This window comes from Channa argus, chromosome 9 (genome assembly GCF_033026475.1).
Source record: "Channa argus isolate prfri chromosome 9, Channa argus male v1.0, whole genome shotgun sequence".
NCBI classification, from domain to species: Eukaryota; Metazoa; Chordata; class Actinopteri; order Anabantiformes; family Channidae; genus Channa; species Channa argus.
In genome coordinates this window covers 846,079-868,402 of record NC_090205.1, presented here as the reverse complement: position 1 = coordinate 868,402, position 22,324 = coordinate 846,079, and the positions used below count along the sequence as shown (strand labels likewise).

Genomic DNA, 22,324 nt, shown 5'->3' with positions numbered 1-22,324 from the left:
GAGGAATGTTTTAGGTGTCAGGATGATACTGTAGCTGTATTTGTAAAGAGTTGACATATTTAAAAGAATAAGACCCAGAGGAAAAGTGGTGGCGTGTTGGGCACTGCAGTATGAATTCTCACCTGCCAGCTCCAGCTTGGCCTTGGCATCTTTGTCCTTGACCATGACCCTATACTCTCCCTGGTCTCTGGGCCGGATCTCACAGACCTGCAGTCTGTGGATTTTACCCTCACTCATCATCTGGTATTTGTCTCCCTGGATGACTGTCATATTGTTTCTCAACCACCTCACTTCCACTTTGTCTTTGTTGAGCTCCACCTCAAACACAACATCAGAGCCTGGAGGTTCGGAAACATCCTGTGGTGGTCTGATGATCTCCACTGGGATCTCTGCATGACAGACGAGACACATAAAGAGGAAATCCAAAGCAGGAACTAAACCAAGTCATACAAAATCAGTTCAAAGCACCTTACCTTCAACGAAAAGCCTGGCTCTAGATTTCTTTTCATCCACACCACAGGCGTATTCACACTCATCATCAGGTCTGCACTCCTTGATACGTAAGGTGCACATTTTGCCATCTTTTTCAAATTTGTATCTGCGAAAATAAACACTAGGATGTTTAAACCAGAACAGAACTTCACAAACAAGAACTTTATGTTCTACTTTTTGTTTCCTCCTTCTGCCTTATAAGTTCAGGTTATGGAAAGCTCAGGGTTACAGCTCAGGGTTACAGTTCAGTGTTACTTCCGATGTCAGGAAGAGAAGGAAGTCAGAAAGTTTACACCTTTGTTCGTCCAGTAAAACCTGAGTTTGTGTTACGTCCTCACACTTGAAAGCTTGTCCCTTTACACCCTGTGGCAGTCAGCTCTTTTGCTTTTCGTCATTGTTAACATGAACTTTTACAACATAGTTTCTTTGTTTGCTACCTTGTGAATTGTGACAATGATGAGATTTTTACCTGGGATATGTTACCTATAGTTTGTCAGCAGAACGCAGTATGCAGACCAATTAAATTGCTTGGAAATACTGTTTTAGAGTGTTTCCACTGCATGGCACGAGCAGAGTAGCTGGTTTTCATGTACTAAACCTAATAGAGATGTGAAATGTCTGATTTGCCAGTTGTAAACCATGTTTGGGACGTTAATACATTTTTAAATGTGGGCCCTCCATGTCCAGTTACCTTGGTCCTTCTCTAATCTCTCTTCCGTTTCTGTACCACTTGACATCGGCTTTCTCCTTGGTCAGGTGACATGTGAACTCTGCGTCCTCAAACTCTATGATAGTCTGGTCCTTCAGATGCGTGGTGAAGTCTGTTGGCGCTTCGCTGATGATCAGCTCTGCTGTGGACTTGCTGTCCCCGGCCACAGCCATGTACTCGCCCTCGTCATCCAGCGTGCAGTCTTTGATGGTCAGTGTGTGCTTTTCTTTGTCAACTCTATAGACGATGCGTTTGTTGAAGGCGATCTCTCTGCCGCCCTTCATCCACTTGATAGTGGCGTGAGGCCTGTTGACTTTACAGGAGAAGCTAACGGTCTTCTTCTCCTGAGTGTCAATGTCCTCCAGAGGGACCACGATCCTTATACTCTCCTCTAAACAACACAAAACATTTCTTCAAAGACATGTTCAAGCAAACACACACTCGTTGCAAGAGCTTTATGTTCAGACTGAAAGGTCTTTGAATAACAACAAAGATCTCTAATGTAGGACAGGATATGGACACAGCTTTACTTTATCCTTGTATTTCAAACAAAATGTGGTAAATTGTTCAGTGTTTTGTTATTAAATAGACCTTTGACTGAGGAAAATGTATTTTTCCAGCCTGTGATTTCTAATTGTAAGATAAAACTATGGACAACCAAGCACAACCAGCTAGTCTGTGATGATTATGTAAATGTGCAAGAGTCCATTTAGCAGGGTGCATTTTTTCCTGTTGTACTGTTTGTACAAAATGCTGTTTTGTATGTACATCTGCATAGGTAGAGGTAAAAAGTTGGGCATGAGACCTGGTGCTAGTTATGTTTGTCCTTTAAATCAATGAATGTTTGATTTTACCATAACTTGGTATTTCTGGTCTGTTTCTTTTTTCAGCTCAGTGAAAACTGTGTAATTACTGCACTATAACAGTGTTTATTTGAAGGTAAACATACAGTAAAATAATTACTTACTGAGATTCAATTTATCATGCATACATTTTGTAGAAAAAACACAACGGAATAATCTTTCAAATTCATTTAACTCATGGATTTATTGTTTTGACCAGGTTTTTCAGACAAAAACCCTATATTATAAGCAAAAGCTAAACTTCTCAGAACTTATTTATTTTTTCTGTGGCTAAATGGGTCAAAAACGATTTATTTTCATAATTGACTCGCCACATTCACTCATATTTGTCACTTGTTAAATCAAAAACACCCAACCATAAAATAAAACTGTATCACTGACCTTTGACGGTGAGGCTGCAGGCACTCTTAGCCTGCTCTCCTCTCTGATTAGTCAGGTTAATGTTGTAGTTGGCTTCGTCTCCTTTCTGGGCATCTCTGATCCTCAGAGAGAAGATATTGTCTCTCTGGACCATCACATACTTGCTGCTTTCAAACAACAACTCCTCATTTTTTAGCCACTTGGCTTTTGCTCCCTCAGAGTTTACCTCACAGTTCAGGACAACCTCCTGACCTTCTTTGGCTTCTGTGTCCTTCAAAGGTGTTAATATCTTTAGCTTCTCTGTGGGACCAAACAGTCAGAAATACTAATGAGCAAAAATCTCTGAGCCTCAGTGGGAAGTGGAGAGAAATCAGGGAGAATATGAAGCAAGAAAAATCAATGCACTCATGTAGATTTTTTTGTGATCATCAACCCTCTGGAGTTCAGTATTATTTTGTTTGGTTCTTGCAGATGTTTCTGCTTTCATTTTTGTTTTTATTTTTAATGCTTCTTACTCCCTATTCACTTTTTTGTTCTAACACAAACAGCTGTGCAATGATAACCAATGGCTTTATCAGCTCTGAGCAGCTTAAGGTTCTGAGCAGTTTCACAAATTATTCTCAAAAATACACCTAAAAATGGAAGAAATAGAAATATAAAAACATAATTTACAAATAGCGATAATCTGAATTTTGTGCTTTTTCTCTGTGAAACTCAGTAAATTATTGGAAATAATAATAAGTGACCATTTAAAACAAATTTTTTGTGTGATCAACAGGCAAAAAAAAAGCTTGTGTAAAAACATTTTAAAAACAATAAATAAAAATATTTTTTATAAAGTCTGAAAAACTATGTAACAAAACTGTGAAGAGTTTGTTAAAGGTTCTGTTATTTATTTTAGTTAAGCTAAAAACATACAATTCCAGAAATCAATTGTATTTTTTAGACCGTTTTAGAGTGAAATTGAAGTAATTTAACTTTTTTTAAACTAAATAATAAACTAAACAATTATAGTTAGTTTAATTAATTGTTTTTATACAGTAATTTTTACTAAACTTTTGCCATCACATGTTGTTTTTGCAAATTAAAAATCAAACCTTTTCCCTAAGATGATATACAAGACGGAAAAAGTTAAATAAAACAGAGACACAACAAAAAGATAAGGTGCTTATTATCTCCAAAGCTAAAATATATGACAGCTTTTCAGAGTTTAAATTATAACCTATGTTAAATATTTAATTTATTATGTTGTAAGTTCTCAAAAATCAAAAGTGTCTGACTCCAGATCAATAATCACTGATTCTGATAATTGATGTGGCCAATCTTACCGTGCACAGTGAGGTTGGCGCTGGCTCTGGTGGCTCCGATCATCACTGCGTATCCGCCCTCGTCACTGAGCTCGCAGTTTCTGATGACCAGAGTTCGTCTCTTGCCTTCGCTGACCATTTGGTATTTGTCTCCTGCCTCCAGTTCTTTGTTGTCTTTCAGCCATTTGACGTCATAGGTCTCCTTAGATACAGAGCAGGTGAACTCAGCCTTCTCACCCTCCACCACCTCATGGCTCTGAGGCCTGGAGATGAACTCAGCAGCCAGCTCTGGAACATGAAAAGTCAGAGATTAGAGCGTGTTTCAGGTGCTGAGTGTACTTACTATTTAATCTGAGCTGAAAGAATCATATATAACTGAAGTTAAACATCATACTTAATCTGGAAACATTTTCCTTTTCATACCATTAATCTTGAGGTTTCCTGAGGTTTTGATGCTGGGACTCAGCCTGCAGCTGTACTCTCCAGCGTCAGCCATCTTCAGGTCCCTTATAAGGAGGATCCTCCTCTTCCCATCAACAATCTGCTCGAAGCGGCCACCCTCTGGCAGCTCCTCATCTCCTTTGTACCAGGTCACATCGGCATTGGGTTTGGAGACCTCACAGATTAGCTTCACGCTGTCCGTTTCTGTTCCCTCCACATTGGACAGGTTTTTGGTGAACCTCGCCTCCTCCTCTGTAACCACATCAACACAGTCAGATCAAGAGTCTGGTGTTTAACTGGAGAGAAGTGTGTGATTGTTTCTGGTGAATTTTACATATTATAAAAAATATGTTCATCAGTTGTTGCAGATGGTATCAATATCCATCAAAAGCAAAGAAAATCACACAGTGCTACTTACGTTATTGCTGCAATATGACGTAAGACAAGTTACATGTTTTTACCAAAAACAAATATTTTCAACACTAAATAAAAGACTAAATTTATTTTATATCTCATTATTTTATTGTGATTCCCTTTAACTAGTTTTATCTCCTAAACTCTAACCAGGTTTTAAGCCATATTTATGCAGAAACAGAGAAAAATCCACAGGGTTTACGCCCACTGAACACAAAATAAATACCGTTATCCACAGGTGTACTTTGGGTATAAAATGGTGGAGTAATATATTTAATAAAACAAAGGGGTAGAGTTTATGAGCTACTGTATACTGCAACTGTGGCTTAAGATGATGTCACCTCTGTAGAGCTGTCATGTTATGTTTAGATGAGCCTCTTATAACCCAGATATACACATTGCATATACCGAGCTAATACTAGTTATTACTTAGTAATTACCATGATATTACATTATTATTTTATTAAAAAAATATAACCTCTATTACCTTTTTCTTACTAAGATATTATCCAGCTATTAGGAAGGAAACTTTCTAATAGTGTCCCAGCCCACCAGGTGTGGCCCCGCCCAGCTGCCAAAGACAACCTTGGTGCTGATCCTGAGCCCAGATAAAATGGGAGGGTTGGAGCAGGAAGGCCATCCGGCCTAAAATGTCATGCAAAATCAATGTGCGGAACATGGTACGCTGTGGCGACCCCTGACGGAACTTCTTTATTAGAGGGATGGCTGTAGTTCAGTTTGTAAAGGCAGTCGTCCATTGGCCACAGGGTGAGTGGTTCAATCCCCGGCCCTGGCTATATGTCAAAGTGACCCTGGGCAAGACACTGAACTCCTAACAGCCCATTCCCCTCCCCACCTATGCAGTGTCAGTCCAATCCGGCATAAAAAACTGTGCCAAATCAACATGCAGACAATGATCTGCTGTGGCAACCCTGAACTCACAGGATAAGCCAAAAGGACAAAAAATAAAATAAAAAATTTAACTTCTTTATTAACCCTTCTGAGTTAGGTAGATATTGTTGATTTTGTTAAATCGCAGTAACTTTAAAAAAAGGGCAAGGATGTTAAATAGTTCTTTCTTCTAATAATAAAATAGAAGAAAGAAACCTCCTTTCTAGTTGTGTGAGCAACTGAACGCTTGACTGGGATTTTTCCTGCTTACCAATCACGGTGAGCATGCCTGAGGATTTTGACGTCTTAGCGTCACATTCGTATTCAGCCTCATCTTCAAACACAGACTTGTGGATGATGAGGATGTGCTCGCGACCTTGGGCTATAATTTCGTACTTCTTCCCCTTTCTGATTTCACTTCCATCCTTGAACCAGCGGACCTGTGACACAGCAGAAAGGTGGAGGTGTCAGAAAAGGATTCAGGCTATTCACTGTTAATCCAAACAAAGAAATGAAGCAAGCATCCTTACTTTCACGTGCTCCCTGGAGACTTCACATTCGAACCTGGCAGATTCCTTCTCCTTGACCTCGACATCATGAAGCGGCTTTCTGAACTCAACATGTGGAGCTTTGGGTATAAAGAAGGAGAAGACTCATTTCCAGTATTATTTAGAATGTCTTACAATAATTTTAGCTTTAGAATGAGTGTCAATGTTTTGTTTTATGAAGGGTTTAGCATATGTAATGTTAGCTTTTACAAATGTTTAACTGTAAAGAGGAGTCCTACATTTAACTCTCTAAAACTTTTTACTATAGCTGGACTCACGTTCAACGCTAAGGAAGCAGGAGGTTTTAAAGTCTTTAGCGTCACAAGCATAAGTCCTCGAGTCATCCAGAGTGCAGTCGTGGATGATCAGCGCTCTCTTTCGACCGTCGACTATCAAGTCGTACTTCTTTGTCTTGCGGATTTCCTGGCCATCCCTGAACCATCGTACCTCTGCATTCTCTCTGGAAACTTCACACTCAAGTGTGGCTGTGGCTTCTTCCTCCACCGTCTGGTCCTCTAGAGGCTTTGTGAACTCCACAGCCGGCTCTGAAAGAACACAAAAACACTCTAGACAGTTTAGTTTCAAAACATTCAAGTGAATTGTTTTCTCTGATTTAAATTTAGCTTCCACCTGCTGGTGTAATATGTGGGGTGTAGGTTTGAATTCCTTATGTCAACAGAAAAATTACAATTACACTAGACTGCATGATTGAACGGAATGTGATGGAACCAAGTCCACAAGTGATGTCACAGTGTTGCGACAGAATCAGCAGTACACATTTGAAAGCCAATCAAGTTGAGAAATCAAGAACACTATAAATAGAGGACCTCAGTAGACCTCAGTCCAGTAGAACCAATAGATGCCTTCTTACCTCTGACGATGAGGTTGGCCTCAGTCTGGAAGTCTTTTGCAGTGAGTTTGATTTGTCCAGCTTCATTCAGCTGGACGTCTCTCAGAGTTAGGCTGTGGACTTTACCCTCCGCCTTCAACACCACCTGCCAGAGTCAACAGAGTAAATGAGAAACAGGTTTAACTGCCCTGAACACTGACTGTCAGGTGTGACAGGCTGTCAAAAACAAGCGTTTATCTGCCTTTAACCACTTGTTAAGTGAACTAAAGAAAACAAACACAAGTTTGGACCTGCAAAAAGCTTAAAAATGGATGGAGTCCAGAATGTTGGATGTTTCTGGCAGTAATGGAAATTCACCAAGTACGTTTACTTAAGTAAGATACAATTTAAAGGAATTTCTACTTGACTATTTCCATTTCCTGTTACTTTAACTTCACTACTTTTCTGAGATAAATATACTTTGCTTCGTTACATTTCCCTGATAACTGTAGCTACTTTAAGTAAGCGAGTAACGAAATACACAAAATCCAGAGTAAAGTTTTGTATTCTTAGGTTTCCAGCTCAGATGTTGTCAGTGAGCTGAACCCTGAGAGCTAAAATGAATGGGCAGGCAGCTGCTCCCCCTGATTTAAACTGCATGGCCTCTAACACCTGATGTTGTTTTTACCACACATCTAATGACTGGACATGATACTGAGCCCACAGCTACATAAACCCACTTAGGAGGCAGGGGGAGGTCCTGAAACTAAAGAAATACAATTTTGTTTTTTATTGTTGACCACGTGTTTAGTAATCATAGAGTGGGAGATCATGAAACAGTTACAACATAACTTTCCAGAGTCAGAGAGGTTTAAAGTTTAAAGATTAAACAGACTTCTAAGATGATCCATCCATCTATCGTGTTCAGGATTGTGGAAGGCTGGAGACTATCTGGTCCAGGTACAGGTTCCACCCTGGACAGATCTGCAGTCGGTCTCAGGGCCAATAGACAGACAACCATTCACACTCACATTCACACCTACAGTCAATATGGACTTACTAGTTTCCCTAACATGCATAAGTTTGGACTGTGAGAGGAAACTGGAGGAAACCCACAGAAGCACGGGGAGAACATGTAAACTCTACAAACTCTACACAGAAAGACTGCAGCTGGCAGGTGGATTCGAACCGGGAACCTTCTAGCTGTGAGGCTGAAGCACTTATCATTAAAGATCATTAAAGTCAAAGTATTTCTTGTATTGATTTTAAAGCTCAATTATGAGACACTATTTTGCTGAGCAGATTTTTAACCATTTACAGATTAATTTTTCCTATTGACTTGAGAACAGAAACTGAGCTTGACTGAGTAAAACAAACGTGTTAAAGAGAATAAAGGTCTGCAGACAGACCATTTACGATGCTGGTAGGATTTTTAAAATAAATGTTAAACTCAGATTAGTTCTGATGAAAACAGTTTGGGGGATGAGCTATTTAGCATTGAGCTGTTTTTTTTTATTGCTCACTTTCTTCAGTTTTATGATCTAATTAGTCACCAAATAACATTTGCTAAAACATAAACTAAGACAAGGTTACATTTACAGTTGTCTTTAAAATTGTTGTTGTCATTATTTTAAACTATGAAACTCTTTTTATTAAGATTCAGCTGTGATTTTTAATAATCAGAGTCTTTAGTTACGTTTATCAGTATCTAATTACATTGTCATGTTGATTATGGACAATAATACCAGTCTTGCTGTAAATAAATTCCTTCTGAGTTCTCAATTTGTTACAAAGAAAATAAATTATTTTCTGACTTATCGTTTATGAGATTTCTCGGAAAACTACTGTGTGAACATAGTCGGTATAAAAGGCCTAATAACCAACACTTCGATAGTTGATTTAATCAAAGAAACCCTAACCCTAACCCTAAACCTAAACTACCAGACAAGTCGTGACTTTTTCGGAGAGTTGTTGAAACAGTTGTTGCGTGTGAACCTCCACTCATGTTGAATATGTAACACAGAGTAAATCGCACTTGCACAACCCTGAGCGAGATCATGTGTCTTGGAAACCTCAGAGTTCTCCAGTTACATCTGATAATCAAACAACACTATTTGTTGGGGGCCTGGTCCCACACCCAGACCTTTTTATTTTTGCGGTGAACACTGCAGTGGTTTAAACACAAGCACAAACATTTAAGGCACATTGTGTGATTTTAAAGCTGAAGCTGTGAAATAGCTGCTGTTGCCAACTGCCCTGTGCCTCAACCTCCTGCAGCTGTTAAAAATAACCCTGCTGAAACGCTTGCAGGGCAGAAAGGTTTTCCTGCCTGCGTTATCTCAAAACCAGGATCGAATGCTGAGCTGGAATCCTGAAACCCCAGCAGCAGACCCTTATATGAAGACAGACTGAAGTTGGACCTGCCTGGTGCTAAGGAAACTTAACATTGTATAGAGAAAGAGAGGGAAACACAGGCCCTAAACCAGAACCATTACACTACATTACACTCTTTCAGGAAGTAAACTCTAGTGTGTGGTGCAGAAATAGTGTGATGGGACTTACTCTGTCACTTGGTTCCAGCTTAGTACCCTCCAGGAACCACTCAACAGCGATGCCTTCGTATGACAGCTCGCACTCAAAGGTGGCGGTCTCTCCAGCAGTCACAGTGACATCCTTCAGAGGCCTTGCCAGGCTGATCACTCGGGCTTTTGATTGAGGAGAAGACATGGTTAGACCCCCCAAATCACCAATCACTAGATCCAAATAAATCCCAGACAAAAAAGGGGTATGCTCAGTGGCTAATCCTCATGGTGTGGTTAAGCTGAAGGCAGGCCGCTGGAAGCCCTCAGGATAACTGAAGCCAGCCACCCTGGGATTTGGCACTGGGGGCTGAACTAATTAACATACGACCTGGTGTCAGATGTATATGATCGGTGCAAACCAGTGAGAGACGGGGTCGCGTCCTACCCCCCTGCCAATCACGGCAGACCTGCTCTAGATAAGGCATGTGGCTTCTAAAATAACCAAGGGGCCAGATTGGCTTAGAGCCCACTTCAAATCTGCTTCTGTCAATCACCAGTGTGCATTATTCCAGGAAAATGAGAATGTGGAGCTCTTCACAGCAGTTACCCAACATCAAGGTTCAGATGCCATCTGTTTCATAAGGCCGACATGTAACCGTTGCTTTGGGCCGAATCCATGTTGGGTCCACGATGTCAGTTTGGATTAACAATCCATATCAACTATTTACAACTGGCTTCTTCACATGCCTGAATTAATGCCCCTTAACAGCCAGTTAAAAGGATCTGGCAGCCCCTGTGACAGAGAGCTGGACTTTATGTATTTCATGAGTTGTCAGTCCAAAGACTTACCAGTCATAATCTACTTCTGCCTGCAAACTTGATCCCTGCATAGAAATTAGGACTCTGGGTTTCTAAAAGGACATCCTAAACAGGTGAGGATATTTTAGTTCATTCAGAAAAGAAATGATTCTCTGATCCAATTAATTTCATTTTCAGATGCGTCATTAAATTTGAAGCTTTACGGCCTCAAACCTTTTCTGAACAATATCTGGCAAAATAAATGTTGAGCATTACAGATGAAAAGTGGGTGCTCTCCTTATCTGACTGGACCAGACTGGTGTGGATATAAATCCCCTTTACTGAAATAAAGTCGTTTTCCAATGTGCCTGAAGATAGAACTGTTTTCATTTGTTGAAGGAAAGACAAAATCAGAATAGCTTGTTTTCTGTAGGTAATGCTGAGGTCAGAATATATATGACATCAGATCATATGCTGTTTGTACTGGACAACTCTCAAACCTACTTTAAGCTAATGAACAATTTTATCTCTGTTTTCACTTTGTATGAGCTTGAAAACTCCTTTACTTACTCCTGACAGCTGCTCTATTTTAGTGTGAAAATCCCTTTTTAACACTTCCTACAACATGAATAATATTTTTTTAATGATTTAATTTGCTGCAGATTTATTGGATCAGTATGGGGCTGTTATTCCCTGAAGGAATGCTACAGTTCCCTTCAGAGCTTCAGGATATTGAGCCGACTGCTAAAAAGTGTTTTCACAAACTGTCTGTCAGTGCATGTCAGTGTTAGTTTTGTCACCTTTGACCCTGAGCTGAGCTGAAGATTTGGCATTCGCTGCCGCAAAGTCCACACTTCCGGCCATGTCCATTTTGCAGTTGAAGAGGATCAAAATGTGTCGGGTTCCCTCCTCTTTGATCTCCACATCCTGAAAGAAAACATGCTTCAGTGACTAAAAGAATTTCTTCTGATGCCCACACTGGTTTTATAAGTGTTTAATCTTACAGGAGACAAGTGGAGCGCCTCTCCCTTCAGTTTCCAAGTGCCATGAAGATCCTCCTCTGAAATCTCTGTCTCAAACTTGGCCGTCTCAGTCTCTGTGACCTCCACGCTGTAGAGTGGACGAACAACCTTGATGTCCCGCTCTGCAGAGATTTAGTAAGACATTAGAGAAAAGCAACCAGAAAGTGAAGCTGATTGAAAACTCAGAGATCATCAAAAGAAATACAGAGAAATGGTGTCTGATGAATAATTGAGGATGGCATTTGACAGGCAAAGAGCTGTTGCTCTCATTCAGAGCAACTTACAGTTTTTGCAAAAGCAGAACATCTTAATTTAACTCTTGACAATAACCCAACCTTATCATCAGTTCCACTGAAGCATTTAAACTGAGTTATTAATGAGTGGATAATGGTTTAATCAGAACAATGTTCCTGGGACAGAACCAGAACCTTGAACCTAAACCCTGAACCTTTAAAAGTGTATATACTATAGGGCAACAATGTTAGTAGTAGTATTTTAATATCCGTACTAATTCTGTTATTGTTAGTAGTAACTACAGCAACATTATATAAAATTAATGGTAAACTAATATTCTGTAGATCATTACAATTTCATTGTAATTGTCATTGATGTTTTTGCAACTGTAAAATGTAAATTAATATTACAATTTTCATATGTTACCATTATGACAAATGATAGCAGTACAATAATCAAATATTGGCCAAAAGATCAGCAAGGCTGCTTGGAGCTTTCTGATTATATGATCAAAAATTATTATTGACACTTTATTATTGAAACTTTAAGTACAAAAAAAAAAAAATGTTAAAAACATGTTTCATAAAAATGATCTGTAATTCCTGTTTGGATTTTTTGTTTCAGTATTGTTGTATTTGTGTAGTTTTCTACAGCACATCTGTTAACTAGCTGTAGAATAATGATTTGAAAAATACAGAGAAAGGTCAAACCATAAAAATGGACAAAGGAATATCATGTATATGAACCCTAATATAACCATCTGAGAAGGGATAATAACACAATATTTTTCTGTCCCCACTGGTGTTGACATATACACTTAGGATGATGAACAGGGTTGGATTATCCTCAAGTTCCAGACACTACAAACATTCAGAATGAGAGGTGATGGAGGTGATGACCACTGGCACAGACAGGTTGGATTTCAGTGAACGACGGTGACAAAGCTCTGTTCCTGCAGGATCTGGGAAGTTACCGGATCGCTGCAGGTATTACCTTCGATGTTCAGGTGTGCTGTGGTTTTATCGGTGCCACAGTCGCAGGTATATACTCCCATGTTGCTCTTTGTCACCCTCTTGATGACCAACATGCGCTTCTTGCCATCTGATTGGAAGACAATGTTCTTGGAGGGACATATTTCGATACCATCTTTGAACCATCTGACCTCGCTGGCAGCTTTGCTTAGCTCACAGGATAAAATTGCCTCATCCTTCTCGACGGCGGTGTAATTCTGGAGCTTCACTGTAAAGTACAGGTCGCCCTCTGCAAGAAGACCCCAGTGATAACCAAATAAAATCGATGTTGAAAACCACATAAAACTGGTAAATCTATTCTCCAGCACAGGCATAATAACTTTCTAGAACCTTGAATGTATTTCTTATTTGAACAAAAAAGAATAAACTAAAACTGTTTAAAAATAAAACCAAGGGAAACCATAGGAGGGGGTAAAAAGTCACCAATGTAGAAATTGATTTTTTCTGGGACTATAGACCATGATCCCATAGTTTCTGTAATCCTGCCTTTGACACTTTAGGTTCTGTGTGGAAAATAAATGCATCCTTCTATGAAATAGCACTAACCGAGCACTGTGAGCATTGCCTCTGATGTCTTGCCCATGGCCTCAACTTTGATCATGGAGGTGTCATCGATGGTGACCTCCTTGAAGGCCAGCATGTGGACTTTCCTGTTCTCAAACATGTGCACCACCTTGCTGGGATGCAGACGGATGTCGTTTTTGTACCAGACAACCGGGATCTTTTCATGAGAGAGTTCAACGCTGAACTCTGCAGTTTCACGTTCCTTCACAGTCACATCTTTAATTGGCCTAATAAATTCAAGGCGAATACCTGACAAGAAATTATAAATATGTTGGAATAAAGTTGAGAAAACAACTAAAGTGAAGATTATCATGGTGATGAAGTATCCAGAAGATTACCATTTTTACACTTACACCATTTACACACCATATGAGGTTTAGCCATGATGTACACATCACACCATTCCTATCTAATCAAACTGACGTGCTTTGACACTCTTTACCTTTGATCATCAGTTTTCCAGATGTCCTCTTATCTTCTGCCTCAAACATATATTTGCCTTCATCTTCATATCTGGCAGATTTGACAATAAGAGTGTATTTCTTTCCCTCCCCCAGAAGTTCATATTTGTCATCATTTGACAACTCCTGAGATCCCTTCAGCCAACGGAAGCTTTTGGGCTCTCTAGAAATTTCCAGTTCAAATTTGGCCTCATCCTTTTCGTACACGTGTACGTCAGCCAGAGGTGTAATGAATGAAATTGGGAGCTCTGTTAAGTCAAACAGATTAAAATAAATTTCAAGCCATGAGTAGATTGCTCAGTTGAGTTTGGGGTTGGTTGATGAAAGATTTAAAAAACAAAAAATGAAGCAGAAAAGATTACTTGGGTGCAGTCTCATGTAAAATTTGTTAAGATTTTGTGCAAGAAGGTAGTCTGAAGTGAAAGCTCACCCTTCACTTTCAGGTTAGCAGAACACTTCGCGTTGGCAGCAGTAAATGCCACCTCACCGGTCTGAGGCACTTTGCAGTTGTACAAGATCAAAGTATGTTTGGCACCATCCTCCACAATCTCAATGTCCTGCAGACAGTCAAAAAACTCCAGTACTTTAGCAAAAATAAGAACTCAGAAAGCAATCAGAACTGGGACATGGTCAATCTTCTTTCAATCCAACACTCAGACTTCATATCTTAGCCCCGACAGGGCATCATCCGCGTTCCAAATGTAGATTGTTTTTTTTAAGAAATTAAATGAAACAATGGGTAAAAGAGTAAAAGAAAATGTCAGAGTTGTATTTAATAACACATACAGCAGATGGACTGAGGATCTCTCCATTCAGTTTCCACTGGCCATGGACATCATCCTCACTAAGCTCGACCTCAAATCGAGCGGTCTCTCCGTCAAACACCTCAACTCCATACACGGGTCGAACCACCTTGATGTGGCGAGCTGACGTTTAAGAGAGGGGACAAAATAGACATACAACAAAACTAACTCGTATAAATCAAATACTGTACAGTATAAGTAGAAAGACGAACAGACCGTTGCTAAGATAAAGTTAAGTGGTGCATTGAGTGAACAAAAAAGGAAAATGAAATGGGTCGATGCGGCATTAGGTGTTCTTAGGGGGAGGTTCTGAAAGATGAGCTTAAGAGGGCATACAATTGTCTAAAAAACTAATACCAAATTCTATTACCTTCAATGTGAAGAGTTGCTGTCGTTTTGTCTGTTCCACAATCACAAACATACTGTCCTTTGTCTTTGTCACCAACTTTGTCGATAACGAGGGTTCTGCGTTTGCCCTCGGCTTTAATGGCCACCATCTTAGAGGCCTTGATTTCGGACTCGTTGTGATACCACATGACATCCACGTCTTTGCTGAGCTCGCAATCTAGAACCACTTTGTCTTTTTCCACTGCAGTGTAGTCCTGCAGCTTAACTGTGAAGTATGCATCGCCCTCTGCAATGTGGAAAGTTTTAGGTGACTCTACATTGCCATATACAACACATATATTGCATAAGAGACAAGACAAACACAGGACAATAACAAATGCACAACATAGAAATGATTTTTTACAAACAAAAATACAAATAACATTTAACCTGGTTTTTGGAACTGCACTCACAAAATTGACATAGATGAATTGTATAAACAGGACAGGATAGGGTAAGAGGACAAGACACTGGCTGTGGAGAAGAGAAAGTCTGATGTTGTTTTACCTATGACTGTCAGGTTGGCCATGGAAGGAATTCCTTTGGCCTCAGCCTTAATTTGGCAAGTATCATCTAAAGTCACTTCCTTTATTTCTAGAGCGTGTTTCTTTCCGTCTATGTGAGTCAACACCGTTCTGCTCAGGTGAATTTTAGAATCGTTCCTGTACCAGGTGACTGGGATATTCTCATGAGAGAGCTCCACCTCAAACCGAGCTGTTGTACCTTCCTTCACAGTTTGGTCCTTTATCGGTGCGATAAATTTGAGCCTGATACCTACAGTTGTATTAGCAAAGCATATTCATTTGAGTTAGTTTAAAAAAGAAACAACCAACTCAATGAATACAATCATAGCAATAGAGTTAGGGCTCTGGGTTCTGCTAGTTATTTCCAGAAACGCAGGTCCAGCACTTACCCTCCACTGTGAGTCTGGCTGTTGACATTTTTCCCAAAACCTCAATCGTATATTCATCTTCGTCATCAAACTCACAGCAGTTTATAATCAGCATGTGCTTCTTTCCGTCACTGATGATGTCATACTTTTGATCTGGGGTGATAATGTCCGCCCCTTTGTACCACAAGACCTTTGAGACATCCTTCGTTATGGTGCATTCAAACTTAGCCTGTTTCTTTTCAGGGACAATCACGTCCTTCAGTGGGACAACAAAATCCATTTCGATTTCTGGTTTGAAAAGTGACACAGGTACAGTACATCAACAACACAACAAAACACAGCAACAGCACACCAGTCGCCAGTTTACCATGAACATGAATTAATGCTACTGTTCAGGGGCTACTGACATAAAACAGGGGCTTTGCTTATGCTACCTATATTGCAGTTCACTGGTGGTATACACAGCTCATTCCATGTTATGGTACAGCAAACCTATTATAGACATCTTCAATTTGTCCAGGTCATCTGAGAAAACTGATTTCACTTCACATTTCTAGGAGTGTTGAAATGTTCAGTCTACTTTCGAGCATGGCGCTGACTGACCCCATGTAATAAAGGCAATGCTGCTGTCATCAAGGCATCAAGGAATAAAGGAATCTTCTGGTAACAAGCCTTCTTTATGTTTAAACCACCACAATGTTTCTTACAGGATCCACCATCTTGTTCAGTTGGCATCAAATGCGAAAGATGTTTTGTTGGGATGCAAACAGAACGTACATTTTTCAGGCCCTTTGTCTTCTTGGTTCTTTTCCATGTCCTCATCAGCTACCCTCAGTCTGTGATGGCTGGTATAAATCAATGGTTTCCTGCTATTTTAACATTAAATCTAACAATCTAAATTACAATATTTTGTGATTTCAGATCTGATGAAGTGATCTATCCATGAACATGAAGTGTGAAGAGTACTGGCCACTGTACTTACCCTTAACATAAAACAATTAACCATACACAGACAAACATACATTTGACTGACATTGTTACACATTTTTGAACAAATGTCAAATCTGACAGGACAATTACTAAGTTTTACACTTTCCACTGACCAGAATGACAATAAAACAACAAACAGGACACATTTTTTTACAACTGGAATATGCTGGGATCCCACATGAAAGCTGTTGCTTTTCATCCGGAGCTGCACAGAGTTTCAAAAAACAGTGCAAATGATGGATTTGACTGGTCAGCCCTAATAAATAAAGATCTAAGGTCTGCTCTCACTTGCTATACAGCTTTATTTTTTGAACACGGACCTTACACCTTTATTGTTATAACTAAATCCTAACATCATATGTTGGAAATCAGCTTCTAGATACCAGAGTATTTCTTACCTTTGACATTCAGCATTGCACTGGTTAAGGCATTCAGAGCTTGATAGGACACTTCTCCAGCCTGATCCAACTGGCAGTTTTTAAGTGTAAGCCTACGCACCCCACCATCCATTTGGATGTCGCACATCTAGTGAATACATTACAGTACATTTTAATATTAAAGGTAGTGAAATTAAACAGATATAAACTAGAAATATGTGAAAAATCCAGTCTTACTGGGGATCTGGTCAAAACCTCTCCTTTCAGCTTCCACTCCCCAGGAATATCCTCCTCAGAGATCTCTGTCTCAAACATGGCATCTTCCTTCTCAGTCACCTCAATGCTGGCCAGAGGCTTCAGGATCTGAGCCTCCCGTTCTAAGAAACAGGCTGTATTAGTACTTACAAACATTGAATAAATGATAGAAGGATAAAATAAATGTTATGAGGAGCTAAGGTCAAAACAAAAGCGAATTGGCAGAAAGATATACCTCCTAGAGTTAGCTTGGCAGTGTAGAGCCGTCCTTCCACCTCCAAGGCATATTCTGCTACGTCATCAGGCTTACAATTCTTAATGGTGAGTGTTAGCTCCTTTCCCTCCTTCTTGATCTCAACCTTGTCAGATGGAGTGACTTCATTCTCTCCTTTGAGCCACTTCCAGTTGGGGGTGTCCTTAAAGAGCTCGCACTTAAATGTAGCATTGGCCTTTGGTTTCACATGCTGGTCTCTCAATGGTTTCACAATCCAATCTTTGATGATTTCTGTTAGAGTTAAACAGTAGTGTTTTTTGCACCATTAAAAACTCAATTTGAGTAAAACAGGCTGAGCAGTGGTTTATTTAAGTTCAATTATTTGTCAGAGCCTTTGGTAGTTTGAAGTAATTACTGTGCCAATTATACTACATAACATTCGGTGACATATTTGTTCTGGACAATAAGATGTATAGTATTGCTGAGAACAGTCTAAAGATACTGCTATAGACACATAAGGTGAAAACTCACAGTCCAAACAAGCTACTCTTATCTATTCTAATAAACATTAATTTACTGTAAATGCACCAGTATGTGTAGTGTATGTACAGTGCATAAAGCTTACCAGTCACTTTTACATTTGTTGTGGTCTTGACCTCCTCCTGACCGGACACTTCACACGAGTAAGCACCAGCATCGTCTTCTGTGGTGTTTTGGATTGTTACAGCATGCTGCATGCCAATGATATTGATCTGAATCTTGTTTTCCTTTTTATTCAGGACCTCGCCATTTTTCTTCCATGTGACGTCTCTCTCTTTGTTCAACTCGCACGTTATGTATAGAGGCTGACCCTTCAGAGCGGACGTCTCCTCCTCCAACTCTTTGATCCATTTAACAGGCAGTTCTGACAATACATGAAAACAATTTTAAAATTTTAAACTATTTTAAATTGTTGAGGAGGGCATCATGTATTTTTGGTGATATTTTCAGAAACCAGATTTTAAAGATATTTTAAAGAGAGGGAAAAAAGTACCTTCTACAATAAGCTTGGCTGTACATGATATTTCCTTGCCAGCATTCTTGGCCACACAAGTATATTCACCGGTGTCCGACAGCTGGACATCAATAATGTTTAACTTGCGATCTTTGCCATCAGATGTGAACTTATGTTTAGGGCTTTCACGCAGGTTACTGCCATCTTTCATCCATGACGTGATGGCAGTGGAAGGTGAGACCTCACACTCAAATACAGCAGATGAGCCAATAGACTCAGCCTCCTGCAACACAATGTCCTGAAGCTTCTTGATGAACTTAAGAGTTACAGGTTTAAGCTTGAATCCCCCAAAAGGTTCCTCTGGTGGTGTTGGGCCTCTTCCTCCAGGCCTCAGACCACGGCCCCTGCCTTCTCCAGGGGATGGGGTCAGTTTAGCTGCAATACAATTTGAAAATATTCAGTTTATATTTGAATTTCAAGTACTGTATTGCTTCACCACACAAGATGAAGACCATAATACGATTTTAATACAGAGCGTTAGTAACACTTACGTTTCAGCCCTCTACCTCTACCTCTTCCGTCTTCCTCTGCTGGTTGTCCCTCTGTTCAGAAACATTCAAAATGAATTTGCTGCACAGAAATAATTTTAGTCAAACATGCCATGGTGAGGAGATATTTGCCTAAAATGAATAGGGAGGTATGGAATGATTGTTGAGGCAAAGTTATTAAATAATGATGATGAAATATGTAGGAAATAAAAAAACACAAAATGTAATGATGGCATGAACACATGTTGGACTGATGATATTGGCATGATATGAAATGCCAGACTGACAAATGTTGACAGAAAGCTACAGACAGTTCAGCACATAAAATGATTTTTAACATAAATACAGGAAAAAGATGGCGTAAATCACATCACACTTAAGATACGATGAGGAAAAGATGATTTAGATGGAGGCATGATGGTGGGAATGGAAAAGATTACTGAGGTCATGAAGGAAGGAGTTTTCTTGGTCGTCACCCAACATGTTGGGGCTGCTACCATCTCACCTCTCCTGGTCACTCCTGGAACCTCCAGAGCACCTTCTTCTTCTTCACCTTCCCAGTCCTCTGAGCCGTAACTGTCCCGGGGAACGAGCTCCCAGCCCCAAGCCTCCTCTTCTTCCTGCTCGCCCTCTTCCTCAGCTTCAAATTCCTCTTCAAATACTTCTTCTTCTGGCTGGGTGGCAACTTTCTTCATCTGCACAGCTCCAGGGGAGACCTCCTTTGCCAGGGGAACCTTTTCTATGCTGGGCTTTGCTGTTTCTGCAACCTTTTTCTCTTCTGGTGATGGCTTTTTTGGAACTTTTTCATAAGACACCGAGTCCTTTGGTGAAACAGGTTTAGAAACCTTTTTGAGTTTGTCAACACTTGGCTTCCTGTCAACAGGGATGGCTTCTGCTTCTTTGAGCTTATCAACTTTAGGAGATGGTGTCTTTTTCAGCTGAACCTGCTTGAGCTTCTCCACAGGCTTCAGAGCCACTTCTTCTTTCTCCTCTGCCCTCTTGGGTATAACTCCTTTCTTCAATTGAAGAGGTTTGGGCTCTTCAGAAACCTTCTCATGTTCCTTAACAGAAGCCGGCAAAGGAGACACCTTTTTTTCAACTGGAAATACTTCTAGCTCTTTGTGCTTCTCCAGTTTCTTCTCTGGAGCTTCTGTAAACTGATGTTTCTTTGGTAGAACCTCTGGTTCTCTATCTTTTGGTTTTTCATCTAGACTTATGCGACGACTCTGCAGATCATCAGTTGGCTTTTTCTCTTTCTCTTCTGGTGGTTTCTTCTCAGGCTCTGGAGCCTCTTTGGTAGGTTTGACAAATGACTTAAGCTTGACACTTTCTAGCTCTTGTTCCTGTGTCGGTACTTTCTTCATCTTGGTGGGTGCTTTGACCTCCTCAGGCTCTTTCTCTGGAGTTTTCTTTTTATCTGCTGGCTTTGGCACCTTGGCTGGTGGTTCCTTTACCTCTGGAGGGGTTTTCTCAGGTTTCTTAGGAGGTTCTTTGGTTTCTACCTCCCTAGGGATCCTCTCTCCCTTGTGGAAAGGTACAGTGTCCCTATCTGGCCTTTTCTTTTTTTCCTTCTCTGAATCTTCTACTGGTTTAACAGGCTTCTCGAATGGTTTTAATTGGATTACTTCCGGTTCCACTTCATCTGAAGGCAATTTTTTTACTTTTTTCAAAGCTGTATCAAGAGGGACTGGTTCCTCTGCCTTTGGTGCTTTCCCAGTTTTCTTCAAAAAAATATTATCTTCTGGTTTCTCATCTTTTGTCATGGGTTTCTGGCGGGTCCATACATCTTTAGGAGCCTCTTTTAGTTCTTCTTCTTTTGGTTTAATAATTTCAGGCTTTTTAACATCTGTTTTTTCTCGAGGCATCCTCTCCTCCACAGGTCTCCTGGTGGCAAATGACATCTCAACAGCCTCTTCTTCATACACCATTTCCTCAAAATCAATGACAGTGGTCTTGGTGACCTTCTGAGGTTTTTCCTCTTCTTCTGCCTCTTTAGGTGGAACTGATGGGATCTTCTTCAGTTTGATAATCTCCTGCTCTTCTTCCACTTCCCTCATGACTCTGGTTGTTTTTATCAAGGTGGGAATCTCAAACGTTCCATCCTCTTCTATATGCATTTGACCTTTTTTGGGCAGAACAGTTTCTGAGGCAGCAAAGTGTTGACATTACTTATTGACACTTAACTGACATCACCAACACATATAAACACAAAAATCTGTAACATAAATACATAAATACAAAGAGCATAATAATTTTATTATAAATCTTATTCAAAAACAACTTAAAAACAAAGGACAAAGACAACATTAATAGAACAAAGTGCACACCCTGAATTGAAATCAGGTGTGAACTGGGTGAAGGTTTTAGATTTGGGGGCACTGGTTGATATTGAAAATTCCAAAATCAGGCCACTGATTCAATCCTGTGAGGTAATGTGTTCTGTATGAACCGACAGATTAAGTGGTAATTAAAGCTCCTACCTTTCTTGACTCCTCCTGGTGCTTCAACGGGTCCCTTGGTTTCATCTAATATGGAGGTATAGTTCAAACATTATTAATTAGGCCATGTAATTAGTGATAAGAAGAGCAATTTAAATGGATTATAAAATGTGAAGACTTCTAACAATTGGTTAGACAGAAAAAGGTGACTGACTGAGATGCAAAGGAAATTAGTCCTGCATCACATAATTCTGATAAAATTTCTGAGCAATAGTAAGCATGAAGACCGAAAATGTTGTGCCAAGGATAAATAAGGCATGCTGTGTTTGATTCATGGTCAATGAATTCATGATCAAAACAACACGACACACAAGATGTAAGGACCAAGACAACAGTGAGCATCTGTGCCAGACAAGACAGACATACAATCACATCAGGAACCACAGTGCTGTGTGTGATTGTATGATAAAATATAAAATAAGATGTAAAAAAAAAAAACCCATCAACATAGTGTTTTCTTCTCAGTCCTTAAAATATATTTACCTCTCTCAGGAACTATCTTTTCTACCATAACTGGTTCTTCTTTTTCCGCAACCATCTTGCTTGGTTCTTCAACCTTTGTGACAGGCTGTGGCTTGGTCACTTTAAGTGTAAAAAAGAGAGAGCTAAAGTAAAGTAAAATAAGGCAAAACACAAAGTCCTAAAAGCTGAAGAGTCACTGACTTGATACCTGGTTTTGTTTCTTCATGTGGAGTAATTTTCTTCTCCACCCTCTTAGTTTTGTCAGGAATGTCAGGTCTTTTGGCAGCGTCTTGAACTCTTACAGCAGGCTTTAGTTTGCTCTCTTGAAGAACAATGTACAGTATACAGGGTATTTAAGAGGAAGCTGGCCACAAACACTTGATACCAAATGTTTATAAAGGTATTGTATGTTTATAAC

General features: G+C 39.9%; 1 protein-coding gene across 1 annotated transcript in view; it reads right to left on the bottom strand.

The window, feature by feature from the left end:
* The window catches only part of LOC137133296 (titin-like), a 199,909-nt gene that overhangs the window by 94,668 nt on the left and 82,917 nt on the right, over positions 1-22,324 (bottom strand). Inside the window, exons 94-122 of the mRNA XM_067516776.1 lie at positions 21,427-21,471; positions 19,452-21,089; positions 18,950-19,000; positions 18,438-18,833; positions 18,030-18,308; positions 17,426-17,695; positions 17,173-17,312; positions 16,957-17,083; positions 15,590-15,856; positions 15,184-15,450; positions 14,660-14,923; positions 14,273-14,412; positions 13,917-14,043; positions 13,468-13,734; positions 13,008-13,274; positions 12,424-12,690; positions 11,179-11,318; positions 10,975-11,101; positions 9,417-9,559; positions 6,897-7,020; positions 6,304-6,570; positions 6,008-6,105; positions 5,749-5,917; positions 4,155-4,424; positions 3,753-4,019; positions 2,446-2,724; positions 1,184-1,592; positions 474-598; positions 123-389 (exon numbers count right to left, since the gene is read on the bottom strand). Of these exons, the coding sequence (XP_067372877.1) occupies positions 123-389; positions 474-598; positions 1,184-1,592; positions 2,446-2,724; positions 3,753-4,019; positions 4,155-4,424; positions 5,749-5,917; positions 6,008-6,105; positions 6,304-6,570; positions 6,897-7,020; positions 9,417-9,559; positions 10,975-11,101; positions 11,179-11,318; positions 12,424-12,690; positions 13,008-13,274; positions 13,468-13,734; positions 13,917-14,043; positions 14,273-14,412; positions 14,660-14,923; positions 15,184-15,450; positions 15,590-15,856; positions 16,957-17,083; positions 17,173-17,312; positions 17,426-17,695; positions 18,030-18,308; positions 18,438-18,833; positions 18,950-19,000; positions 19,452-21,089; positions 21,427-21,471 (7,497 nt within the window). The remainder of the gene's footprint in view (positions 1-122; positions 390-473; positions 599-1,183; positions 1,593-2,445; positions 2,725-3,752; positions 4,020-4,154; positions 4,425-5,748; positions 5,918-6,007; positions 6,106-6,303; positions 6,571-6,896; positions 7,021-9,416; positions 9,560-10,974; positions 11,102-11,178; positions 11,319-12,423; positions 12,691-13,007; positions 13,275-13,467; positions 13,735-13,916; positions 14,044-14,272; positions 14,413-14,659; positions 14,924-15,183; positions 15,451-15,589; positions 15,857-16,956; positions 17,084-17,172; positions 17,313-17,425; positions 17,696-18,029; positions 18,309-18,437; positions 18,834-18,949; positions 19,001-19,451; positions 21,090-21,426; positions 21,472-22,324) is intronic.